The 18484-nt window shown below is 45.8% G+C and overlaps 1 protein-coding gene across 1 annotated transcript in view; it reads left to right on the top strand.

The window, feature by feature from the left end:
* Window positions 1-13077: 13077 nt before the first annotated feature.
* LOC147691811 (uncharacterized) overlaps window positions 13078-18484 on the top strand; it is a 162306-nt gene continuing 156899 nt past the window's right edge. The window contains exon 1 of the mRNA XM_086939480.1: window positions 13078-13371. Coding sequence (XP_086795606.1) covers window positions 13078-13371 — 294 coding nt within the window. The remainder of the gene's footprint in view (window positions 13372-18484) is intronic.

The following is an 18484-nucleotide window of genomic DNA, read 5'->3' as shown; positions in this document are numbered from 1 at the left end:
AAGAGATCAGTAGTAAAATACATGGCGCATCCGCAGCACGAAGAAGGAGCTGACAAGGAATCAGATGAAGACGACAGAGTGCTGTGCATTGAAGAGCAAGTGCTAGGTATTGACACCAAGCGCTCTGACAAACCGCGAGCGGACATGTTAATAGGGGGGAGTCAAAATTAGAATTACGATTGACTCAGGAGCCCCATACACCATCGTGCAGTGGTCAGTATGGGAAGAGGAATTCAAACCCAGCCTAGGTCCCAAACTAGAACCACCGGACATACGACCAGTGTCATACACGAGCAACCCAATCCCAATGGTAGGATACCGAAGCCTGAAGTTCGAGTTCAGAGGGAGGACAGCGACATGCAAGTTGTACGTGGCTGAGAAAGGTCCTTCGGTTCTGGGATGGAGAGACCAGGGAGACCTCGGAATCAAACTGGACCCAGGGGGCAAGGAACAAGTACTACTCATGGACATTGAAAGCTGGCCGGACCTGGAGAGAGTGAGAAGAGAGTTTCCAAAGGTCTTCGGAGGAAAGGTAGAGAAACTCGAGAAGTTCATGCACAAGATCATTCTCAAAGAAGACTCCCAGCCAGTGTCCCACAAAGTCAGAAATGTGCCCATAGCGGTGAGGGAAGCGGTGCAACGAGAACTGCGCTGAATAGAAGAACAAGGGATCATAGAGCCTATAGATAGCTCAGAGTGGTTGGCCCCCTTGGTGGTCACCAGGAAACCCAATGGCAAAGTGCGCATGTGTGTGGACCTGCGCGAATTAAACAAATGCTTGATGGTGGAGAGAAGCCCGCTCCCCAGAAGCGAAGACATGCTGGCCAAGACAAGAAATGTGAAATGGTTCTCCACAGTGGATCTCACGTCTGCATACCATCAGATTGACCTGCACCCGTCAAGCAGGAAACTCACGTCCTTCATCACACCACATGGATGCTACCAGTTTTGCAGGATGCCCTTCGGGCTAGCGTCCGCCGCAGCGGTGTTCTAAAAACTCATGCACCGCCTGTTCAAAGACGTCGAAGGCATCCAGTACTTTCAGGATGACATCCTAATAATGGGGAAGGATCGTAAGGACCACGACGACAAACTGAACAAGGTGCTAGGTGTGCTGCAGGAGAAAGGACTAACAGCAGAATGGGAAAAGTGCAGGTTTTGGATGACATCCGTCACCTATCTGGGACACGAGATAAGCGGACAAGGGATCACTCCCAAGAGGGAGAATGTGAGAGCAATCTGCGAGGCCAGATCCCCATCCAACAAAGACGAGGTGCGGTCATTCCTTGGAATGGCCGAGTACTACAGCAAATTTGTCCAACACTTTGCCACAAAAACGCACAAGTTGAGGCAACTTATAAGAGATAAGACAACGTTCCAGTGGGACGACGAGGCTCAGAAGGAGTTTGAGGAGCTCAAAGGGTACATCAGCCAGGCCGTGCCCCTACACGGACATGATCCCGTGGGAAGAACCATTCTCACCACGGACGCCAGTGAAAAAGGTTTGGGTGCGGTCCTTGCACAAGAGAGAGATGACAACACTGTGGAAACACTCAGCTTTGCGTCCAGAGCATTATCACACACCGAACAAAAGTTCAGCGTGATTGAAAAAGAGATGCTAGCTGTCACGTGGGCCATGGGGAAGTTCCAACAGATCCTATGGGGTACAAGGTTCCGCTTACAGACTGATGACAAACCTTTAGTTAAAGTGCTTACTTCATGTGGACACGACACAGCCACCCTGCGGATAGCAAAGATGACTCTCAAGCTCCTAGAATACACGTATGATGTGGAGTACATCCCAGGGACACGCAACAAAGTGGTACACTACCTCAGCAGGGCCTCAGCCATGGAGGAAGTGCCCACGCCGGTGATGGAAGACATGGAAAGGGCTATCAGCTTACAGGAGTGGGAGCAAGCGTACGAGGAAGATGAGAACCTGGAAGAGGTTAAGAAGAACCTCTTAAATGGATGGCCGGAAAAGAAAAGATTGAAAGAGGTACCTAGGAAACTGTATGAAGTAAGGGAGGAATTATCCATGAGTGATTTAGGAACCTTCCTGTATCGCGGTGACAAGGTGGTGCCGCCAGAAAAGTTGATCCCGACCCTGCTGAACCTGCTACATGAGGGTCACCTGGGCATAGTGAAGACCAAGTCAAGGGTGAAACAGATGTACTGGTGGCCAGGAATGGACATGTTAGAGACTGCGACCAATGCCAGGGGTCAGACAAAGTACTCAAGCCATTGAGGCCTGCGCTGGGGAGATTTGAACAACCCTGTAATCCCTGAGAAAACCTTGCGGTTGACATACTAGGACCAATATTAGACGGCCAAGGGACAGCCAAATACGTATGTGTTATAGTTGACAAGTACTCCAAATGGCCGGAAGTGCATGTACAGGAGGAGATGGACTCGGAGGTGGTGATCAGGTTTCTCACATCGGTGTTCCTAAGGGAATGAGGTTCCGTGACGATTTGAACCCGTGTTTTCAATATTGTCGGAAATACATAATATTGGTATCAGCGAACCGCAAATGATCCATTTAGCATATCCTGGTGTTTTCGCTACGCTACGAGCAAGAGTACTCCTGTAACAAACACATTTCTGATCTACCCATGGCATCCATCTTAGATCATGGCAGCCATTTTGTGTTTCTTGCCCTCACATACGCAATAACCTTTGATCACTTCATTTTGATTAAGGACACGTAGCCTTAGCCGGAGATTCACCTCTCTAGTGACACGTGCACCTTAGACCAGAACACGCTGTAGCTGCATGACTCGACAAAGGCTGCCTCCTCTGCCCGAGGCCAGTCCTGCTATACTGGTTCTTGTGGTCGTTGGCCTGATCACGATTAGGCGGCCGAAGCCGGTAGCCTTGCCCATTTACAACCCACAAACATCCCTTATCCTGCTTTTCTATCTTCTGCACCTGGCTCTGCTCCTTTCCTTCTGGGCCTTTATTAGGGGGAGGTAACGAAATTTACAATGAGGCGGTCCGGGTCTTGAATGAGAAGTTGACATGAGATTATGATAGAAAAGTGGGAACCCCTCGTTCGTAATGTTTTGACATCAGATATTGTCGACGATTCCTGTGCAACGCCAAATATTTATTGTTTAGGACACAAAGGTTTGGGAATGTACTAACATGCAAAGAATTTGCCTGAAGCCCAATTTTTAGTATATAAGGAGCAACCCTCTTTGTACAAATCGAACAGGCTCCTAGACACTGCCCACGCGTAGTTTCTGTGACTTCTGTGTCCCTGCAGTAATAAACCTTTGGTCTTTGACGCCACCATCGAGAAGCCTGTGTTTCTGTTTATTTGTGCACCAAGACAGGTGGAACTCCGGGGTCTTCGGGTGTTGTTCCCTGACACCTCTGGACGGAACCAAAAAGTCCAGAACTCCAATTGGCGCCCAACGTGGGGCGACGTCATTCGGTACCGGTCCAAAAGCCTGAAGAGTTCGAGAAGCTTCGTGTGAAGATTCCTGAGGGAGGCGCCCCACTTCATCGATCCCGGCATATCGCAAAAGTGGCCCGACGTTCTCTTCCACGAGGGTTCCCGTTCAGGACGGCTGCAGTGGGCCGTTGCCTTGACCGTCGCCCTGTCTTGGACCTGAAGTGCAGTCCTTAGTACGGCGAAACGTGACGGGTTTCTCCTTGGTGACGTCTTCAGTGCCTCAGTTAAGTATTTAGTGGTTGCTAGCTGGTTATTTCGTGAGGGTTGTTAAAATCCTTTTTGGTTCTTGGTTTGGTTTTGTTTCGTAAGATTATCACTGGTTGTTGTTCTGGTTACGATAATCTATTTGGTTTAGTTTGGGTATCGATACATTTGTTCTCTTTTGGTAGGCCTAAGTTCTTGGTTCGAGTGCACATTCTTGTTTGTGTTGTTTGTTCTGTGTTCCGGATTACAAAATGGTAAGTCGGAGAAATTGTATGTTGTCGTGTTTTGGTTGCAACAGTGATTCACGATTGGAGGACTCATGTCTGGTTCCTCCGATTGGGACTCCTTTATATGATCTTTACTGTAAGCATGGTGTGGGTCCTATATCTTATAATGAGGTGTGGGTCCGATACACTGAAAAGGACGGTGTCCTTAGTTGGCCACTGCATGGTAGTTTTGAACCCGAAATCCTTGACAATTTAGAAGTGAAACTGTTTAAGAAGAAAGCCCGGCCGGCAATGTTTGATTCTTTCCGTTATTGGCGAAAAGAATCTAAACAGAGAGAGATTAAAAGGTTGAAGAAAGAACAGAAAGAGCAAAAGTTAACTTTAGAACAAGCGGCTAAGCAGCTGCAAGATAACGAGTCTGAGAAGGCAATGGAGATAGCCACTAGAGAGCGTAACTTAGCGATAGATTAATGCTATCCTGCCTTGCCATCGAGTACGACTAAGATAGTAGAAGATCCCGAAAACGATCCTCTGTTGTCTTACTTGTTACAGTCACCTCCACCGTATGCACAAGGTGCTACGGCTCCACCTGTACCAAATGTTCAATTGCCGGTTGCTGGACAACCTGGTATTCCTGCTCCTGCCCCTCAGAATCAAGCTCCTGTACCTCCTGTGGTCAATGTGAATGTTCCTACGGCACCTCCTCTTCCTGGGTTGCCGACTTCTCTACCTATACCTGTATCGCTTACGCCTACTGTTCCACAAGCTATCTTCCTCGATACTCCTACCGTCCCGCTATCTGTTCCAACTGCTACTGTGTTCTCTGCATCTGCCAGTATGTTGACTCCGCTTTCTGTCCGTCGAAGAATCACTGATTCTGTCTCTAACATTCTGTCTCCTTTCTATAAAACTTTAATTAAGACTCCTACTTCTGACTCTGTACAAAGACGTAGTCAGCTCCCAAGTACTGAGGAACGGGGAATATTAGATTCCACGGCTCTCAGATGGATTTCGAAAAGTAGGAGATATAGTACGAGAGATGTACTAGACACATTTATGCAGTGGAATGAACCAACGCAACGATATGTCTTTGACGAGATGTGCTCTCTTTTACGTGAGGAACTAGAAGAAGATGACTCTGAATTAAATTTAGAAGACTTAATTAAGGTTCAGAAAGAGTTTGCTGCAGGAATGATAGTAGGTCAAAATATAAAAGAAGCGATGGAACTGATTCTAAGTTATAGGAATGATCCATCACTTCGTTCACCGAGAGACTTAGAGAAAAGTAGTACGAAGCAGAATCGCCAATATCCAATGAGGGAGGTTCCTCCAATTTGGCGCGAAGCTGTGCAAGCTGATGCCATTAATGGTATTGCAGCCGCTCCGGCGCAATTCCAAAGAGTGTGGATACACATTCCGTGGAAGCGAGCCGAAGTGTTAGCAGTGAAACAGGCCTTGCCAGACCCGCGTAAGAATCCTGCTAGATACTATAAGGAATTAGCGCAAACAGTTGAGGCTTGTGTAATGAATCTGGCGGACATTGACATGTTATTTGGCAATGTAGTTCCGCAACCAATTTGGGCTAAAATTCGTAAAGAGAATCATCCAGTTGCCCTAGGTGGTGATTGGGCAGCTATCATTGCAGCGGATGGTCAGCAAATAGGTGGTTCCAAACCCGAACCTCTAATTGCTAATCTTCCAGGTAGGATAATAGACTTAATGAAGACTCTGATGCCCGCATTGCGTGTTAATTGGGACAAGTTGTCAGCATGCAGGCAAAAGAAAGACGAAAGTGTCTCCGACTTTTTCACGAGGTTCGAAGAGACATTTGTAGATCATAGTGGTCAGGATATGAGCACAGAAGGAGGACAGAGACTGTTCGTCGATAAATTCGTACATAATTTGTTACCTGAGCTATGCAATAAATTAAAAGATTCCGAGAGTGCGTGGGCTGTTTCCACAACTGCGCAAATACTTGCAACTGCGCAGTATTATGAAAATAGGGATAAAGAGGAGAAAGAGAAATCAGATAAGAAAACGAAAGATTTAAAGACTAAAGTTGTCTTGCAACAGGCGTATCCGCCTCGCATGACTCAGACTAATACACAGCAAGGATCGTATCAAAGGACAGATTATAGTTCACCTAGGCCACAATACCAGTGGAATCAGTGTGCGTATTGTAAGAAAGAGGGTCATTATAAAAATGAGTGTCCAGTCCTAGCGCAAAATAATGCAGCAGCAGCTCAGAGAGGTCGTGGTGGTTTTGTGCAGAATTCTAGAGGTCGAGGGCGAGGTGCTATGCCTCCACAGACGAATGATCGCCCTTCCAATCACTTTGATCAACGAAATGGACAGTCTGCCCAACAAAATAGATCTCAACAATATCATGTTGAAGACTATTGTGAAAATGATGAGGGATTTCAGCAAAATGGGTACTAGGACAGCCATGGACAGAGAGAGGGAGTAGTATCAGTTCCAGTGGATCAGAGTGGGCCTTATGTCGCAGTAGCAACATCAGGTGTAGTCGAACCGTTTCTGTTGGATACTGGTGCCGCAAAAAGTTCTATCATTCATGCGAAACTCCCTGGCGCACCTTTGTCCGGCTTAACAAATGTTTCTGTAGGTTTTTCAGGCGCCCCTGTTTACAACCCGGTATCTGGTCCTTTGTCTATTTCTGTTGGACCGTGTCAATTGAAAGCACCCCTGATTTTGACGACAGGTTGTAATGAAAATCTGCTTGGTTTAGACTTGTTAAAACGACTATATGCGACATTGTACTGTTCTCCGGAAGGAGTACAGCTTACGTTGGGTAAAAGAATCACCTCTCCGATGTACTTGTCTATGGATGCACTCCCGCCAGAGCTGCGTTCACTCCCTGATACTCTTTGGGCGACTGGTCCTAACGATGTAGGCCTTTTAAAAATACCACCATATGTAGTCACTTTGAAAGCAAATGTCAAATTTCCACAAATTCCTCAATACAAAATATCTAGTGAAGGTGAACGTGCACTTTTATTGATTGTACAAGATTTGATTAAGAAAGGTGTGATTGAAGAAACTAGAGGAAATGTCTGTAACAGTCCTGTATTACCGATTTTGAAACGTACGGACCCGACAAAGCCTCCAGTATATAGGTTTGTCATTGATCTCAGAGAAGTTAATAAGATTGTGGTCCCGCAGTTTCCTGTGGTTCCAGATATTACTGCCCTGTTAACATTGATTCCTGCTACAGCCACATGGTTTTCAGTCATTGACTTGAAAAATGCCTTTTTCAGCATTCCAATAGCAGAGGAAAGCAGAGATATTTTCGGCTTCTGTCTAGGAGGTCGAAGCTTCAGATTTAAACGCGCTCCACAAGGCTATTGTGAGAGCCCATCCATTTACAGTCAGGCATTAAAAAGTCAATTAGATTCCTTTGTACTTCCTCCAGGTTCTGCTCTAGTACAGTATGTAGATGACCTTCTAGTGGCTGCCGATGACAAGGAGTCTTGCAAAGCAACTACAATTTCGTTATTGCATCATTTGTCCAATTTGAATCACAAGGTGTCACCTTCGAAAATGCAATATTGCTGCCAAGAAGTGACCTACCTAGGTCATCTCTTGTCAAAGGAGGGATGGAAGTTGACCCCAGAAAGAATAAAAGCAATTACGCAGATGAGTGTTCCTCGCACACAGAGAGAAGTGCGTGCCTTTTTAGGTATTACCTCGTACTGTAGGCAGTGGATCCCAAATTTTTCTCTTTTAGCAAAACCGTTGGTAGCTTTGACTGGGAAAAATGTTCCGAGTCCGGTGCCATGGTCTGCTGAATGTCAGGAGAGTTTTTCTGAGTTACGAAATGCACTTTGTTCAGCTCCTGTATTGGGTACACCCGATTACAGCAAGCCATTCACGCTCTATGTTCACGAGAGAGAAGGTTGTGCGTTGAGTGTTCTGACACAGAAATTTGGTGATAAACAACGCCCTTGTGCGTATTTTTCATCAACATTAGATCCGGTAGCTAGAGCGCTACCTAGTTGTTTGAGAGCTACAGCGGCAGCTGCGGCTTCCATTCGACAATCTGCTGGTTTGGTGATGAACAACATCCTAGTGGTTATGGTTCCTCATGCTGTGGATACACTCATGAATAGAACCAAGACACAACACCTTACCAGTGCTAGATTATCTGGCTACGAGCTGACACTGCTAGCGAGTCATATTCAGATCAAAAGATGCAATGTATTGAATCCAGCAACATTGTTGCCGACTAATCAAGAGTCGAGTGATTCCGAGCCCCATGATTGCTGTTTCAGAACCGAGGAAGAGACAAAAGGACGAATTGATTTAAAAGACACCCCATTGTCAGATCCAGATGGCACGTTGTATGTTGATGGGTCATGCTTTAAATTGGAGAATGGTGATGTGACTGCTGCTTATGCAGTAACGACTTTGAGTACGATTGTGGAGACCGCAAGAGTGAGTCAGAATTCTGCCCAAGCTGCAGAGTTAATCGCTCTAACAAGAGCGTGTGTTCTAGCTAAGGGAAAGAGAGTGAATGTGTTCACAGATAGTCAGTACGCGTTTGGCGTGGCCCATAATTTTGGCCGTTTGTGGAAAGAAAGAGGTTTCATTACGTCCCATGGGACTAAGATTCAACATGGTCAGTTAGTTAACGACTTGTTGGAATCTCTAACCTTGCCGACTGAAGTTGCGATTGTGAAATGCAGTGCGCATAAAGCAATCACGGATGATGTTGGTCGTGGGAATGCTTTTGCTGATGAGACTGCTAAACAGACAGCTAGGAATATGATGAGTAGAATGTATGTTGCAACATCTGCAAGATGGATTTCCGAGTCTGGAATGTGTGAGGATACAGTGGAAAGTGTGAAAGAGATTCAGAAAGAGGCAACTGAGGAGGAAAAACGTGCATGGAAAGAGAGTACGGGTAAATTAGACTCGAGTGGATGTTGGATTGATTTGTCGGAACAACAGCGTTGGATGTTGCCTGATGCGTATGTGCTTGCAGTGGTGACAATGGCACATGGAGTAGCGCACATAAGTTCTAAAGGAATCTGTAAAATGTTGGCCCCGGTCTGGAAGAATGATGGGATTAGTAAATGTGCAGAGAGAGTGGTGAAAAATTGTATGGTATGCCTGATGCATAATCCTGGCAAGGGAACCCCAACTCCTGCTGGTCATTTCGCTCCACCCTCTTGCCCCTTTGAAGTGATTCAGTTAGACTTCATTCACATGGATCGGTGCAATAACTTAAAATACGTCCTGGTGGTAGTTTGTGCATTCTCCAGATGGATCGAAGCATATCCACTAAAGGACAATACTGCCCTATCTACTGCCAAAATTCTTCTCAAAGAATATTTCCCTAGGTTTGGAATGCCACGGATTGTATGGTCAGATAACGGAAGTGAGTTTATAGGGAAAGTTATGCAGAGTGTGTGTGCCGGTTTGGGCATTAAACAGAAGTTTCACAGTGCAACCATCCCCAGTCTTCTGGTTTGGTTGAGGGTTACAATGGCACCCTCAAACTAAAACTAGCCAAAATACAGGCATCCACGGGTTTATCCTGGCCAGACGCACTACCCTTGGCTTTGTTATCGACGAGAGCGACTGTGTATTCTAGGGTAGGGCTTAGTCCATACGAAATTGTTTTTGGCCGTCCTGCGAATGTTTGGGGAGTACCGAGGCCAAAGGAGTTTTGTTCTCTAGAATATCCAATGTTGATTGATTACCTTTACGACTTGACTGCTAAATTGAGTCTTATTCACCAACAGGTTTTCGATGCATTGCCAAAGCCTCCGGAGAGTCCAGGTCATCAGCTGAAACCCGGCGACCACGTTGTGGTACGAAATTTTACGAGGACAAAGAACCTTCAGCCCAAGTTTGTCGGCCCCTTCCAGGTGCTGCTTGCAACAAGAACTGCCGTTCATGTGGCTGGACGCAAGCACTGGATACATGCAACACATGTCAAACGTGTACCTTTGCCACTTCCTTACGACAACTGGGTGAAGAAGGGAATTGGTGCCTCTGAATTCGAGCAAACACCCAAGTTTATCCCTTTCAGCGATGCCGAATTGATAACTGACTCTCCTCCTGAAACTACTCCTTTGAACTCTGAACATTTGTCCTCTGCATCAGAAAAAATTCTATCATCTGCGAACTTGAACACTGCAACAGCTACTAATGATGCGTTATTTTCCGATCAAACGGTTCCTGCAAAACTAAGATACAACTTACTATCTCGTAATATGGACAAATAAAGCAGGAAACTGCCTATTGTGATATTTGAAATTTTGAACTTTTGCCTTCAGCCAGGAAGTTTGCTATTTTTTTATTGTTTTTAAAATTGCCTTGCCGTCTGGGTAGCCGTAGGGTCGTGGCTGTGTACCTAGTTGAATCTGCGGGGGTCAGACACAAGGTCGATCTTTCTGTTGGTTCTGGGAACTCCCAGGGCTGATAGAGGCATTTTCATCTACGTACACATCATCAGTGGTCGCGAGCGGATTGTAGAAGATGGAGCTTCCTGCGCTGCAACGAGAAAATGTGATTTATATTCGCAGAAACAGACTTTACAGAATCCTCCATAGTAAATGTTTTCTGATGCAATGTGCTATTACATTTTTAATTGTTTTGATAACGTTGGTGGGTGGAATCGTTTTTGGTATAAATTTAATCTTTGTGCCAGTCACTACAGTACCTCCCCTTGATCCTGCTTCCTCTACTGTTTCTTCCATACACTCTTTTCACTCGTTTCCTGAACATGAGCAAGCTCGACGCTCAGAATTCATTAATAACACTTTTGTACAGCTCTTGCACCAACACCAACTAGTAGTTAACACTACAGACTGATGGGTGTGTGGCTTGATACCCCACACTATGGATAAAGGCATTCCCTACCTGGTTTTGCCTTTTAGCTATAATGGATCATTTCAGGCCTTTCAAACCATCTTTGCTTATGCCCTTGAAACCTATCCTCCGCGTCCACCACGTTCCACTAAATATAACTCTGCCAACAAAGCTTTAGTCCAGGGAATTATTGACATGATCAAGGACGTCAATAATACTCCATCTTACCCTAGAGACGAATTACGAGTATATTTGAGTTGGAATTCTTCAGAGTATCGCCTTAGTTTGGGAGAAAGCAAACGGAAAAGCTCCACTCCAATCTGGGTCGTACCTCACCGAGGTCAGGTCTGTTTGCAAGGTAATGGGAGAAATCCGAGAGCTCAGCTAGGGAGGAGTGAGTGCGTAGAGACTTACGTGTTTCCGTCTAACTCTTCCCCTGCTTTTCTTACTGCTAGGGGTACCTACTTCATCTGTCAAGACAGAGCGTATACATGGTTGCCTGCTGACTTTTCAGGTTCATGTTATATTGCTCGACTATTGCCTCCAACATACACTGCTTCTTCTGACTACCACAAAATCAGAGTAGCAAGAGGTGTTTTCAGCAAGGAAGACACCGCTGGTCAGGAAGCTGGAGACTTCTTCAAAGGTTTCCTTCCGTTCTGGGGGCCTATGGCCAATAGTAGAAACATACGTCAGCTAACACGGGTGGTTGAATCTACTATTACCGAAACTGCTGGTGCCCTTAGCAATTTGACAGCTGAGCTTCAGGCGGATAGACTCATGACGTTGCAGAACCGTATGGTTCTGGACGTAATACTTGCAGATCGAGGTGGGGTATGCAGAATGATCCAATCGAGCTGCTGTGTCTTTATTCCCAATAATGCTCCAACAGTCTATGAGGCGATCTCTAAGCTACACAAGATTTCCGACTCTATACACGTAGACAAGGGAAACTGGTCCTTCATGGAGTGCTTTTGGACTCTGATATCAGCGTGGGGATGGAAGGTTCTGATGGTCATTGGTGTCATCTTAGTATTCCTATTCTCATGCTGCCTGATTATCCAGTGTGGTCCAGCTCTGCGTAGTCTTTGTGCTGCAACCTGTTTTAGGAAACCACCTGCGTTTGGAGAAAAGGCGCGAGAAAAGATGATGATACAACAACATGTCACTGACCTGATGAACATAGAATTAGACTCTGACATAGACTGAGTAATTGCCTATGTAAGGGCAAAAGGAGGGTCTGAGGTTCCGTGACGATTTGAACCCGTGTTTTCAATATTGTCGGAAATACATAATATTGGTATCAGCGAACCGCAAATGATCCATTTAGCATATCCTGGTGTTTTCGCTACGCTACGAGCAAGAGTACTCCTGTAACAAACACATTTCTGATCTACCCATGGCATCCATCTTAGATCATGGCAGCCATTTTGTGTTTCTTGCCCTCACATACGCAATAACCTTTGATCACTTCATTTTGATTAAGGACACGTAGCCTTAGCCGGAGATTCACCTCTCTAGTGACACGTGCACCTTAGACCAGAACACGCTGTAGCTGCATGACTCGACAAAGGCTGCCTCCTCTGCCCGAGGCCAGTCCTGCTATACTGGTTCTTGTGGTCGTTGGCCTGATCACGATTAGGCGTCCGAAGCCGGTAGCCTTGCCCATTTACAACCCACAAACATCCCTTATCCTGCTTTTCTATCTTCTGCACCTGGCTCTGCTCCTTTCCTTCTGGGCCTTTATTAGGGGGAGGTAACGAAATTTACAATGAGGCGGTCCGGGTCTTGAATGAGAAGTTGACATGAGATTATGATAGAAAAGTGGGAACCCCTCGTTCGTAATGTTTTGACATCAGATATTGTCGACGATTCCTGTGCAACGCCAAATATTTATTGTTTAGGACACAAAGGTTTGGGAATGTACTAACATGTGAAGAATTTGCCTGAAGCCCAATTTTTAGTATATAAGGAGCAACCCTCTTTGTACAAATCGAACAGGCTCCTAGACACTGCCCATGCGTAGTTTCTGTGACTTCTGTGTCCCTGCAGTAATAAACCTTTGGTCTTTGACGCCACCATCGAGAAGCCCGTGTTTCTGTTTATTTGTGCACCAAGACAGGTGGAACTCCGGGGTCTTCGGGTGTTGTTCCCTGACACCTCTGGACGGAACCAAAAAGTCCAGAACTCCAGGAAGGCATACCGAGGACAATATTGACAGACAATGGCCCGCAATTTACATCCGATAAGTGTCACCGATACACCGAGAGGAACGGGATCAAATCCAAACACACCTCAGTGTACCATCCACCAAGCAACGGACAGGTGGAGAGATTTAACCGAGTCCTCATGGGGTCCATTCAAGCAGCCATCATGCAGGGCAAGGACTGGGAAGCAGAGATTCAGAGGATGATGTGGGCGTACAGAATCACCCCCACCGCAACAGGGTATAATCCCTTCCAGATCCTAAGGGGCAGGCATCCGTTCATGAAAGACAATGTGGTATGGAGAGAAAAGACCATCACCAGTAAATGGTCGCCTGCCGTGGTCCAACACAATTTGAAGAAGGCCCAGAAAGTGTACACGGAACACTACAACCAGAGAAGAAAGGTGAAGGATTCGGTTCTGGAGAAGGGAGAGTGGGTGGGAGTCAAGCAGGCAGTACTGAGAAAGAAGGGAGAGAGCAAGTACAGCCCACCCCTACAAGTGGAAGAGGTGTACAGCAGAGCAGCACTTCTTAGCGATGGCAAAGTGTGGTCCCAGGATCGCATGGCGAAGATAAATAAAATCGTGCAGTGGCCGGAGTAGAAAGGAAATAGCACTCCTGTCCTGAGACAAGAAGGTGAAGCAGAAGAAGGAGCGTCAGGCGGCGAAAGCCATGGAGGAGAAGGTGCGTGCATGGAAAGTGGAGAGCTAAATGAGCCGAGTGTGAGGGAGTCATCAGCTAACGAAGAAGCGACGCCTAGGAAGAATGAACATGCTCAAGGGAGAGAAAATGTGGAAAGCCCAGCGACTAAGGGTGTCCACAAAGCCTCCATTCCGGTAAGGCACACGCGTGGGGGGAGAGTGATTGTCAGACCTGCACACCTTAGAGACTTTGAGTGATGGGACATTAGACTGTGAACTATAACTTTTCTATTGTGTAAAAGGAGGAGATATGTGGTGTCAGCGCTAAGGGTGGGCGTAAAATCCGTTTCGCGGGCGAATTTGTGGATTTTCCGCGATTACGCAATCCGCGAATCTCGCGAATCGCGGTAAAATCCGCGAATCAGCGGGGACGAATTTTCAGCAAAGCAAGGGTTACAGCAGCAGGTGTAAAAGTTTAACCTAATTTCTTTGTAACCTTTTACAAAAGGGTTACAAACAAATTAACTTCAACTTGGACACCTGCTGCTAATTGCTTCCTGGCGCCTCGTTGCCTACTTGCAACTATTCTATGACCCTGCTCTGACCCTTGAAGCAGGGTCAGAGAATAGTTACAAGTAGGCAACGAGGCACCTGTCCAAGGAATTAAACCTCATCAGGAAGCACTTACAGATATAAAAAACAGGAAGAAGGGAGAGGATGGCAAATACACCCATTTTGAGTTGTCAGGAGGGGTTAAACTAAAAGAGACCTTTACAGCACAATTTTCATATGCATTTTGCTAAAAATAAAAAGCTGTATGTTCTGTAGGGGCAACTCAGGAATCTGGCCCTTCAGAGATCTGGCCTCTCTTTCTTTCTCTCGTTCTCTCTCTCCCTCTCTCTTTCCCTCTCTTCCTCTCTCTATCTATCTATCTATCTATCTATCTATCTATCTATCTATCTATCTATCTATCTATCTATCTATCTATCTCTCTCGCCCTCTCCCATAAACGACTGCATGGGTAACTTCGCTATGCAAGCGGCTCGCGAAGACGCAAAAAGCCCCGCGAACACACAAAAAACCCTGCGAACACGCAAAAACCCCGCGAACACGCAAAAAACTAAATTCCGCAAATTCGCACAAATTCACGAATTTTGCGGATCGCGAATTCGCAAATCCGCAAATTCGCAAAATTCGCCCATGCTTACGTATAACTAGGCATGGGCGGAAAATCCGTTCCGCTCGCGGATTTTGCGGATTTTCGGGAAATCCGCAATCCGCGAGATTTGCGAATCTCCCGCAAAATCCGCAAATCCGCGAGCAGCGGATTTTGCTCGCACTGCTCGCACTGTTCGCGTGAGTTCGCGTGAGTTCGCGCCCCGCGAATAAGTGCAAAATTGCAGAAATACGATCTTAGCAAAACTGAAAGTAACTACTTACCAGGTTCAAAAGTTCAGGCTCATCATTAGTAGCCATTTCCTGTAGTGCTTCCTGAGGGGCCCCTCCAGAGTTCAGTTGCCAGTTGAAACTATTATGTGACCCTGCTCTGAACCTCAGAATAGTTACACATATGCCACAAAGGTCCTGAATTACAGCTAAGGGAGACAAGCAGGAGCCAGGCTGGAAGTTAAAATCCATTAATCAGCCCCTAATTCATTATTGTCAGTTGGGGCAGGGCAGGTGTTGTAACTAATTTTGCAACAATGAAAGCACTTAGCAAGTGCAAAAGATCACTAATCAGGGCGCACTAAGGAAGCAGGTGCCAGCTAAAAAAATATTCTGTGACACATTAATCAGCCCCAAATTAATTCAGGTCACTTGAGGCAGGGAAGGTGTGATTTGCTTTGCCGAAAATAATGTACACTGGACAACCAGAGGGTGTGGTGATGAAACAGAGGGTGGCATGGGTGGGCCAGAGGGTGGCATGAGTAGTCAGAGAGTGGCAGTGGTGACAGAGAGTGGCAGTGATGAAGAAGAGTGTCCCAAACAGGCTGGACACGTAGAAACAACAAGTTCGCGAAACTTGCGACCCGACAGGTAAGTTCGCAATTTGCGAAAGTGTACAAAACCCTCGCGAACTGGCAGAAACACGGGCGAACACAAAAAAAAAAAAATCCGCAAATTCGCGGGAATTCGCGGATTTTGCGGATTGCGAATCCGCAAATCCGCAAAATTCGCGAACGCGAGATCCGCAAAATTCGCTCATGCTTACGTATAACCCGAATTTTGTACAGAAAGCTGTTTTCATTCATCCCCTTCTTTAACTCTAATGAGATGGCATGCTCCTCTGAGATCTATTTTAGAAAAAAATATGGCTCCTCTGACTTGGTCTAACAAGACAGAAATAAGAGGAAGGGGATATGTGTTCTTTATGGTGATTTTATTTAATGCACGGTAATCCAAGCACGTTCTCAGACCTCCTTCTCGTTTAGGTATAAAAAACAGAGGCGAGGATACAGGTGAGGTAGTGTCTTATGAATCCTTTCTGTAACATTTCATCTAAATAGGTTTTTAGATATTCGGTTTCAGAGGAGGTGAGTGCATATATTCGACTGCTAGGTAATTCCGCCCCAGGTACCAAGTCTATACGCCAATCATACCTGATATGGGAAGGCAGCTTAGTGACTTCTGCTTCATTGAAGTCGGATTGAAATTCTGCATAAATATCAGGAACGCAAGAAGCTACGGCTACAGTTTGTACGGTACAACATAATGGGCTGATTCCTTCACTGGCTTCCTGATAACAATGGAGCATGCAATAAGGTGATTTTAAGCCTACTGTCCGAGCTACCCAGTCAATTAGAGGATTATGTATTTGTAGCCAAGGGACCTCCAAGATAGCTCCAAAGTTAGGAGCGTCAATAAGATCAAAGGTCAGACTTTCAGAATGTCAAATACTGCATACAAGAATCAGTGGCGGAGTCTGATAAGCTATTAACCCTGAGGATAACTCAGTGTCGTCCACTTCTCTCAATGGTTCCGGATGGGCTTTGGGTAGGAAAAGAATTCCAATCCGTTTAACTAGCTGAATGTCTAGGAAATTACCTGTTGCCCTAGAATCTAATAAAATAGACATATTATGTCTACTCTGAGCTGATGTTATCAAGGTAATACACAAGGTAAAATGCTTTACTAATCTAGGTGTAGTGTTCTTGGACTTTGAGATCTGCTTAACCATTGTGCTTGAAGAATCGACCTCCGCTTTCTTCAAGCCCTCTAGTTTTCCTGCAAGAGAGAGTTGCCCAGGCTACGTGGCAACGTTTTTGGAAGGGATACGAGGACGAACAGGACAATCTTTTGCATAATGGCCTCCTTTCCCACAGTATAGGCAAAGATTAATCTTTCAATTTTTGTCATTTTCTTCTGAAGATAGAGGACCTCTTAACCCACCTATATGCATGGGTTCAGAGTTATCCTTACTTTCTTTCTTCTCAGGACGTAGCATTAGATATCTAGGGGAAATGAGTCTGGCTTTTTCACCTCTTCTTTCTTGCAACCTGTGATTCAGGCTTTTAATTCAATAAAAGAGGGACAATCTTCAGGAGGATTCACAATTTGAGACAAGAGATCTTTTAACTCGTCACAGAGTCCTCGATAGAACAAAGACGTCCTCTTATCGTCTGGCCAGTGTGTCTCTGCAATCAATCTATTAAAACTGGTGATGTAGGAAAGGAGATCTTTAGTAAGCGTGGGCGTAAAATCCGTTTCACGGGCGAATTTACGGATTATTGACGATTTCGCGATTCGTGAATCGCGCGAATTTACCCAATAATCCACAAATTCGCAAGCTGCAAATTATTTTGCTTGGTCGCGCTTGAAAAATACAATATCGCGCGCGTGGCGTTCACTCTGAGCCTGCCATGTTGTTTTTCTCCCTGTTTTGCGTGTGCTGCGCCATTTTCTTTCTTGCTGCTTGATCGCGCGAGAGTTTTTCGAACGCAATTACGTCATCGCGGCTTGCCATCTTGCACGGCGAGAGTTTGACAACGCGAGTACGTCATAAAGACCCACGACGGCGCGCAGCTGACATCCAGCGGGAGGTTTGAACAGATCGCGTTCCCGAAATTGCAAAAATTGCAATTCTGCACAAGAAATCCACCGCAGGAAGCATAAACCTTGTGAAAATGATGATTTTGATCAGAATAACCCCTGAGATTGACATTTGACTGCACTTTTTGTGCAGGAGTCCATTTTTGGGGGGGGTGGGAGGAAGGAAGTGCCCCAGAGTCTCCAACTTCCTGTTCCTGTCCAGCAGGCTCCTCCCAGTGCTTTGTCCATGTCCTGGTCACTTTTCATTTGGATCTGCAGCTGGAAGGATTACTCTTTGTGGCTGCTGCTGGATATTTGTATTTGAGGACTTTTTGGACTTTGGAGTTTGGATCACTTTTGGACTTGAGATTTTACAAGTAAGTTGCTGTTGTTTGTTTGGGGCATTGCAGTTGAGGCAACTCCAGTTTTAAAACTTTTTTCACAACTTTAAGAAAATATATATTGTGGTGGGTAGCTAGCCACAGTATCCAGTAGGCCCAGTGTTAGCCATGGGTGCATGATACAACTGTTTCTGTTATTTGTTTTAAACATAATTCTTATTTATGTCATGGAATTTTAGCTCACTGTTATATGTTGTTTTTTGTTTTAATTTTGGGGTGCCTGTAAATCCTCACTAGCCAGTAGGACCAGGGCTACTCAGTGGTGCATGGGCCTAGTCTTTCTCTGGGGTGTCTTGAATTTAAACATCATTGAGGGCATGGATGGCATGGGATTGTGGTGATTATTGAGTGTTTTTCGATTTTTGAGGGTGGTGTTGGGGCCTGGCCATGTGGGTGGGGGCCATCTTGAGGCCTGGTACAGGCAGGGCCTGGCCATGTGGTGGGGGTCAAGGGGCCATTTTGAAGGCAGGCAGTGTGCT

Source organism: Lissotriton vulgaris, chromosome 9, assembly GCF_964263255.1.
Source record: "Lissotriton vulgaris chromosome 9, aLisVul1.2, whole genome shotgun sequence".
NCBI classification, from domain to species: Eukaryota; Metazoa; Chordata; class Amphibia; order Caudata; family Salamandridae; genus Lissotriton; species Lissotriton vulgaris.
The sequence above is the reverse complement of the archived record's forward strand: the minus strand, read 5'-3'. Positions and strand labels throughout refer to the sequence as shown.